This window comes from Etheostoma cragini, chromosome 9 (assembly GCF_013103735.1).
Source record: "Etheostoma cragini isolate CJK2018 chromosome 9, CSU_Ecrag_1.0, whole genome shotgun sequence".
Lineage (NCBI taxonomy): Eukaryota > Metazoa > Chordata > Actinopteri > Perciformes > Percidae > Etheostoma > Etheostoma cragini.
The window spans coordinates 28,468,760-28,478,198 of NC_048415.1; the positions used below are offsets into that span (position 1 = coordinate 28,468,760).

Here is a 9,439-nt window from a genome sequence, read left to right on the forward strand (position 1 = left end):
ACGCCTCTGCTAAGTATAACTCAAAACTGCTATAGACACAGTTCTGTTCACTCTGGAGAACAGCTATTAATCCATCCGCTGAAAGTAGTCCAGATAATTGATCAGCTGTGGCAAAAGTGGGGAAACGTAGATCAACTTCTGTCTTCCAATTTAAGCAACGACAGCAGATCTGGTGAGCGTCTATCGCTACATCTTTATACACCATCTATGATCACTACGCAATAACAGCCATAGGGACAACAACGCTACATTGTAACGTATTCAATGTTAACTTGTGTGCAAAAAGGAAAGAAGATGAGTGAGGCCAGAAACGTAAACATAAACAATCCCAAAGAAGCCAATCACGTGTCTCACTTCACCGTCAACAAAATTTTTCAATGATTAATGTGAATTAGAACTAAGGTGACCAGATTTCTCAGACAAAATCCGGGGACATTTTCGGCTCAGAAGAATAAATACCTCCAAAACAGGTCATGTTTTTATCTTTGTAAAACTTAAAATGGGGACACTGCCCCAGGGGCATCATTAGAGCTGCACTTGGGCACAAGCCCCCCTTGGGGGGGGGGTCCATGGGCCTGCTCCCCTGTGAAAAAAAGTTTGTCTATTTTAAAGGTGCTCTAAGCGATGTTGGGTTATATTACTTCTTGTTGACATTCAAAGTATTTTCAAACAAAACTAGACTAGTTTGCCTCTCCCTCCTCCTCATCCCGTCCCCTCCCTTCTGTGCTTCAGTGCACTAGCACCCCCACCCCCAAATCCTTTTTTTTCGGTAATTGGCTAGAATGGTAGAAAACTGTTTGTGTATGCTTTGTGGTGCAGGTGGGACCAGTTTATTGTTGTTGCTGTTTGTAGATCCTTGGCTGTCCACAGAGGCTGCGTTCTGGATCTGCCCAGAGCCCATCTGGATCTGACAACATCATGGCCACCAACATGACTCAGCAAAGATTGTTCTTTCTCAGGCTTTAACTTCCGGATATACGGCAGCATTGTCACAACAAACCAAATGGCATTGCTTGCATCTTTGTCCGCCAACATTAATACGGAACTCCCTGAAGCTAACTAAACCTCAACGTCATTGTTGTCAGCCACTCCCCCTGTTCGCTGATTGGACCGCCAATTATTTGGCCAGAGAAAACCCGCAAATATACGCCAAACCCAGACGGTGTGCTGAAGGAAAATTAAAATTGAGCGCAAGTCTGTAGGAGGGCGGAGCCAGTCTATTGATCTGGTGCACTTTGAAAAGAAATTCATAGGTTAGGCTTGATTATTCTCATCTATGAATGGAAATATTTGTCCTGTAGCCTGAACTATTTTGCACTTCACAATTTTAACCATACATATATATTTCATTCCAATTTTGGTTCTGTCAGTCACAGTGAAAACCGGGGAAATTTCCGGGGGGAATTCACCAAAACCGGGGACGTCTGGTCACCCTGATTAGAGCAGCCAATAGCACGCTAACTAGCTTCAGCTAATGTTGTGTCAATTCCTGCAGTGATTAAAACAGCAGCTGGGTAATTTGTCCACCAAGAGTCCAACCATAGAGATGGAAGGAACTATTTTTGTCCCTTCCACTACCTCACTGATAGGCCACAGTACGTCAGGCTGAAGGACATCATGTCTGACACTGTGGTCAGCAGCACTGGAGCCCCCCAGGGCACAGTGCTGGCCCCTCTTCTCTTCACCCTACACACCTCGGACTTCTGTTACAACTTGGAATTGTGTCACATACAGAAGTACGCCGATGACACAGCCATTGTTGGGTGCATCAGGGGTCTAGTGGGGGACTTTGCTCTCTGGTGTCGCACCAACTTTCTACAGCGCAACACCTCTAAGACAAAGGAGCTGGTCATTGACTTTGGGAGGTCCAGACCAGTCCTGCTGAAGGGAGTTGAGGTGGAGGCAGTTCAATCATACAATTACCTCGGGCTGTGGCTGGATAACAAACTGGAATGGACAACACACCAGCCACCTGTACAGGAAGACACAGAGCAGGCTGTACTTCCTGTGGAGACTGCGGTCTTTAAGCATCTGCAGAAAACTGTTGTGGATGTTTTACCAGTCTGTGGTCACCAGTGTCCTCTTCTACACCCTGGTGTGCTGGGGGGGGAGCATATCCAAGAAGGACACCTCCAGGCTGGATAAACGTATCAGGTGGGCCGCTCACTTGTGACGGTGGCAGAGGGGAGGAGGACACTGGACAAATTGCTGGACATTATTGACAATGCCAGCCACCCCCTGCACACCGTCATCAGCTCCCAGAGGAGCCTGTTCAGTGGAAGGCTGCTCCTTCATAAGTGTTGGACCACCAGACTCAAGGACTTCTTTGTCCCTCATGCTATCAGACTATTCAACTCCTCACTTGGGGGGAGGAGGAAATAGAGTAGAGAGGACAATACAATACACACATACATACATACATACATACATACATACAGTACATACACATACACACCTAGGCTTACAATAATAAGTCTAGGTGTGGTCCCTGGTACCTTTAACAATTTACGGTTAATGTCTTTTTCATGTCTTTTCATAGCTAACAGTTCTTCTTCTTATTATTTTTATTACTGTTATTACTGTTGTTATTTTTTATCTTTATACTGTCTTCTATACTGTAGTCTTGCTAAAACTGATGCCGGAAATTTCAATTTCTTGCGGGAGTGATCCCAAAAGGATTAATAAAGAGAAGTCGAAGTCTTATTAATAGGGTTTTATAAAACTGCGTTGAGCTGAATATGGCACATATCCAAGCAGAAACAGGCCTAATCAATGAATGCCCTGGTAATGTTTTTTTCTTACTAGGTCAGATGTATTCAGACAGCTTTGTGTGGATACATTTACGGTAAGAATAATATGAAGAATTATTGATGCATGACTACCCATTTTAATTGGGCCCTGTTTAGTATAAAAAGTCGCTGTGCAGCAAGCTTTATTTAGTTTCTTCAAAGGGCAGTGAGCTATATCTGTATGCAAGTATATTAAACTATAATTATTATACCCGAGACCATTTTGAAAGTTCAGTTTTAAACCCTCTCATTATAGGAGAATCATTTTTTTAGTCTCACCTTGCACTTATTTCTAAAGATTAAAAGATCTCATTCCTCAGTCTTGGTGACTATATTTTTTTGCTGCTGTAAGATTATAGATGTCAGGTAGATTTCAAGTACAGCATCACAACAAATTCCATCAGCAGAGCAGAGCAGTAGCAATATGCAGAGATTTGATTTTATATTACCTTGTAGAGCAAAGGTGCTTGTCCAAGCTTAACCATAGCAATCTGTTTGGTGAGGTTCAGGCGGTCTTTGGCTCTCCGGAGGTCGTCCACGCTGGCATACTGGACGTCCACCACCTCCCCCTGGCGTGGAGAAACAGCACAGAGGCTCAGGGGGCTCAGCAGTTATTACATGCCCTTTAATCAAATGTCTGTGCGTAGTAAGTCCCCCTTAGGTTGGCAAACCTACCGGTATGTATTTACATAGCCCAGTCAGCTTAACTCTTTTTTTTCTTTTTTTAAATGTCTGAAAATATCCATTAACATGTATCCAACGCATTGATAGTAAAGAAACGTTTTTTGTGCACAACACTGATGATGTTAAGGTAGTCATCCACAGATACCTTTAAGTGCCGTATTTTAATATTAAATCATGATCAAATCAAATCAATTTTTATCTTGAAAAGCTTAGCACAAAATGGAGCCGTGATGCCGCTAGAGTCAATATAGACTATCTTCTTCCTAAATTAGTACTGATGCACCACTGGGGGAGCTATCAAACCACAAATATATAATTTATATAAAGATCATGTTTTATGCAGGTGCGGGAGGGGCTGTAGGGCAATAGGACATGGCCTTGGCAGAGGTCTGCATTCTACGAGTCCTCTTCTAGTTCCTAATGTAGAAAATGTTTTTAATAGCATTGTAGAATTGTATTCTTTTATAGTACACTGGAATTGTTTTGTCTAAGTGTGTGTTTACATTTCTATGCATGTGTTTGTGTGTCCATGTGAGTTTTCTGTGTATGCATGTGTTACCGAGCAACTGATTGAGTTCATCTTCCATATTAAAGTGACCGAAAAGTTGTTTACAAAAGTCAAAGCTTTACCTTTTAGTATCTCTCTCTGTTTATCTCTCTCTCTCTTCATCTCTCGCTCTGTTTATCTCTCTCTCAACCCTCTCTCACTCTCTTTCTTCCCCTCCTCACTGCATCACCTGGACCTGATTCATTTTTCATGTGGCCAGGGGGCGAGAGCAACACAATGCTGCAGTGGAGAGAAAGCGAGGGAGCGTACAAGATAGTGCCTGAATGTGTGTGTGTGTGTGTGTGTGTGTGTGTGTGTGTGTGAGAAAAGAGTTTGCATCAGAGGAGCCCAGGAGAGGAGGGCACGAAAGATTTATCACTCCTGCCTGCATTTGCATCATAAAAATCCTCCATTTAAACCGCAGACCAAGACGCAACAAATTGAAATATAGGATAATCTCCATACGCACTTAGATGGTGCTGCTTCAACTAGATCTATCTCTCTTTCATCTCCCCCGTTTTTCTCCTTTCGTTTCATCCGGACGAGGTAATGAAATTAACAGTGTAAGTGGCCTCTGTCTGGCTGAAGCTGAGAACATCATTCTCCTGTTGAGATGATGAATTATTCCCCTCAACCCAGCCAGGCCGAGTTTGGTTGACTTTTTGAAGGATGATAAGGGGAGAAATATATCTTGGACTCTTGTCAGAGTCCAATATCTCTAAGAAATGTACAGTAGACAAATTATGAATATGAAATGTATCTTCCACAGTTGTATTCTGGTGCATAATGGCATTATGGGGGATTAAAACTCTCTATTAAACCCATGCTGAGGAAATGCTTTAATGTGAATTAGCATCCTTATAAGGATAGGGAAGTTTCCTTAAAGGCTTAACAGATTGACACTCTTGAAGCTGGTAAATAAATTGACATCCAGAACCTGATCACAACAGAAAAACACCAAATTGACCAGGGCCTGGATTGATAAACTGTCTCAAAGAAGGAATTTGGTCATAAATGAGCGACCCCTTTTTTGTCGTACGTTTAGGACTGTAAGTAAAAGCATTTGATCAATTTCCTTAAGGGAGGAAATGACACCTATCCTGGCAAATACTTTACTGACCTATTCTGTCAGGAGTTGCCGGGAGATAGTTTTTGGGCAGAGACAATCCATGAGAGAAAACACATTTTTTGGACTGCTTGATGACAATGATCTCGATACTGTTTTGAAGGGAAATGTAATAATGTTTGACTGATTTGGTGTAGCTGCAGAGGAAAACTCATGATATCTCTAAAGAAACCAATATCCTACCCTCCCTTACACTTTATTGTTGCCTTTGCAATGGCGACGATTCTGTCAGAGCTACATTTCATCATCAATTTATCAAACTTGAATTGCTTTTACAGCAACAGCAGATAATGTTTGCTCAAAGGTCCTCAGTGAGAGAACTTTTTAAGTATTATTTTGAATACAATCACTTGGCTGGTTGTCACCTGCTTAGGTCTCACGAAGGACGTCTTACTTACAACTTCATGCAAAATTAAGCTAACTGTAATCCATGTAATCTGGAACGTTTTTTTAAATCCATAGCGGCAACTCTCAGACATGTTAAGAGGCGATTTATCTGCCAGACTGGGGGCTCTGCGAATTCTAACAGAAGAACCAAAAAGGTATCAGAATAGCAGCAAACTTTACTGAAAGGCTGTGGCTGGAAATGGCAAAAGAAGACACATGACAAACATGTTGAATGTGTATTATTCAACATATAGCCTAGCTTTTTACAGAACAAAATCAGATGAAACCCCTAATGTAATCATGAACGATTTCAAAGCTAACTGTAATTTAATTACACATTTTTCCTAGTTCCAGTTGCCTTTATTTTGTTATTTAAATTCATAACACTGTTACATGTATCTAGGTACTCCCCAACACTGCTTATGGTCTACAATGTTAATAGGGTCTTGGTAAACAGTCTGCAAACACATGATGACATGTGCCAAATAAATATTAAATTGAACTATTTAAAAATGTTGGCATCATATTTCTTTATTTCATTGAATCTGGCATTTTATTTTCTATCTCATAAGCTCTTTGCCTATGTACATAACACATACAAACGTTACTATTTTCATTTTTACCGTCAAATACTCCAAACTGCTCCGTCTAATACTCCAAACTATCCGAAAAACCCCTACTACTGCTACTACAAGTGTTGTCACATGCTCAAGAAAAGTGCCTCTCTTTGAGGGAGCTTTACAAATATCTCTCAAGTCTTCCTCTGCAGTAGGAGTCTTTTTAGTCACAGGTAAACTGTGACTAACCTTCCCTTCCCCTGTCTCTCTTTCTAAATACAGAGTATGTAAAGGGAGGGGAAAATGGCGAAGAAAGGAAAAGCAGCCATGCAAGGAGGAGACATAGGAGGTTGTTGGATTGTTTCTACAGTCTACTGATTGAAGGCTACTCAAATCCACCCTCTAATTAACTCCTATCACAAGTAAATGAAGTGCCTTTAGTATCACACTGTCATTATGTCAGACAACAAGGAGAGGCAGGCTGATTTTCAAAGTTTTTCTCTCTCTTGGTCTCGGGGCTGTATGCATAGAATGACAGATGTGGATTGTGTTGTATTGTAGCGTGGGTAAATAAATTGTAATTTTATGTGTGGCATAAAGGCATGTGTGAAATACTAAAACAATCATTCAATAAATCAATATTTTTTTTTATAGCGCTTTACAGAAACTAGTAGGTATCCAAAGTGGACAGGATGGGAGTGGACCCCTATCTGGTAGACTGGATCAGAGACTATCTCACTGATAGGCCACAGTACAGCAGGCTGAAGGACATCATGTCTGACACTGTGGTCAGCAGCACTGGAGCCCCCCAGGGCACAGTGCTGGCCCCTCTTCTCTTCACGCAAAAGCGTTATCACCACATAGTTCGTACCACAACCTTGGAACCAGGGGAGTTGCACAAAATTATGGCCCCTTTGAAAGGCATTCTCTATGGGCCCCTACCCATATGCACAGGTATTTTATCTAGTATCTTTCAGGGCCCTGGGTATTCAGGCTACATTAACATTGCTAAGTTTTGTTTTTTAAGCAGACTTTTGATCCAAAAATGAACTCCGTGCACACAAGTGCTTTTAGCTCCAGTAGAAGAACTAATCTCCATTAAAACTAACACTCCCAAAAAGCATATCTCATCAACATTCTTGTAAACTGGGCATGGGTGAGCCAGGGTAAACTGGAGGTGGCATGTATGCGCCGACCGAGGCTGGTAGTTGCCATGGTAATGACGGTAGCTTAGTCTCAGAGAATGAGACTTTATGACGCAATCAGACGGCAGAACGCTGGCGTCAGTGGGGCCAAAGGTCTCCGTTTCCGGCCATTGAGACTGCAATACAACCCCACATATGTCGACCCAAAAGGGGTCAGAAGTATTTTCAGAATGTCTCCAGTATAAGGTTTTTTAAAGGTCCCATGGCACGAACATGTCACTTGATGAGTTTTTTTTTTAACATTAATGTGAGTTCCCCAGCCTTCCTATGGTCCCCAAGTGGCTAGAAATGGCAATAGGTGTAAACCGAGCCCAGGGTATCCTGCTCTGCCTTTGAGAAATGAAAGCTCAGATGGGCCGATCTGGAATCTTGACTCTTATGAGGTCATAAATAAGGGGCAAGGTTACCGCCCCTTTCTCTGCTTTGCCCGCCCAAAGAATTTGGCCAACCCATGAGAGAGCGAGACATCAAGGCTTTCAAACGAGCAAAGTGGCCGTTGGTCAAGGCCACACCCCTAGCCTCCACATTGCCCCCCCCCCTTCTGTTCAAAAGCTACACAACTCAGAAATGGCACATACTGAGGAAAGTTCATTGTGGGACTGGATGTTAGTGGCTGTAATTCTGCACCAAGGCTGAATTCTGGGAAAAGGACTTCAGATACAGTATTAGGGGACAACTAATGTCTGTATAAAAGAGATTTCCGATACAGTATTAGGGGACCACTAAGGTCTATATAAAAGAGACTTCAGATACAGTATTAGGGGACCACTAAGGTCTACGTAAAAGAGACTTCAGATACAGTATTAGGGGACCACTAAGGTCTATATAAAAGAGACTTCAGATACAGTATTAGGGGACCACTAAGGTCTATGTAAAAAAGACTTCAGATACAGTGTTAGGGGACCACTAAGGTCTATATAAAAGAGACTTCAGATACGGTATTAGGGGACCACTAAGGTCTATATAAAAGAGACTTCAGATATGGTATTAGGGGACCACTAAGGTCTATATAAAAGCATCCAAAGAGCACCATGTCATGGGACCTTTAAACCAAAACCCAGCAATGTAAATGTAGCCTCAGTCCCCTTTCCACCCTGTCCAACACCCCGCTTGGAACTTCAAAAACAGTTAAAATAAAAAATACCTTGTTACATTTTTGTTGCATAAACATTACATTTAGTTAAATTATCTTTTACAAGCATGTGTGTCCTCGTACACTTGTAATGTTTTGGTTTTGCAGTATAGTGAAACCTGCAACACTGTGCTGCACTTTAAAATGGAATTAGAAGTGATACTATAAATTACACACAGGACTAACAATCTTTAATGAAACAGAAGTACCATTAAGCTTCTCTATTATGTGGCTCAGCAACATGTTTAAACTACACTTAGGGGTTCATATTCATATATTCAATGAAACAAAAAATGACCTGCACAACTTTAAATAATAAAAAAGTTAATTATGCTATCATGATGTGTCTGTTTTTGCCATATGTAGTAGCCTGTGAATTAATTCCTGTGGAGACAGAAACTGCAAAATATTCATAATCACACACTGCAGGCTGGCCCTATAGAGAGGTTGATTTTATTAGATTCTTGAGCACGTGCTTTCATTTACATATTAATGAGGAAACAGTATTTTTTTTCTTGAAACTGCAAGAACTCCATTATGCTCTAAGAGGCATAGTTCATATCAAGCAGCAATGATTTATGTGAAGATAAGTATGCCATATCAGTAGTTTTCAAATAACGCTAATTACCTTAATTACAGATCGTATTAGTTAGCTTGTTATGTTATATGATTTCAGTTGATGAGGGATTAGGCAGCTTAAGTGTTTTATTAATTTAAAACGTTAATCCTTTACAAGAATATGCATTTCTGCATTTTATCATTTACGATTGAAAGATAAGTTATTGAAATTCCTTGACAAAAAGCCAAAAAAATATAACAGGGCTTCCATCTTAATTAGGTTATTATAGTTTATTCTGTTGGGATGTAATTAATCATTCATTAACAAATCATTTTTGATTGTTCCAACAAGTTAAAGTTTACACAGAGGAGGGAAATCTGTTGTGGGGGGTGTGCGGTGAGGACCCAAACGCAGAGAGACGGAGGCAGGCGGGAGCAGGTACACAATGCTTTA

The 9,439-nt window shown here is 41.1% G+C and overlaps 1 protein-coding gene across 1 annotated transcript in view; it reads right to left on the reverse strand.

The window, feature by feature from the left end:
- The window catches only part of LOC117950913 (inactive N-acetylated-alpha-linked acidic dipeptidase-like protein 2), a 498,171-nt gene that overhangs the window by 267,349 nt on the left and 221,383 nt on the right, over positions 1-9,439 (reverse strand). Inside the window, exon 6 of the mRNA XM_034882332.1 lies at positions 3,239-3,358. Coding sequence (XP_034738223.1) covers positions 3,239-3,358 — 120 coding nt within the window. The remainder of the gene's footprint in view (positions 1-3,238; positions 3,359-9,439) is intronic.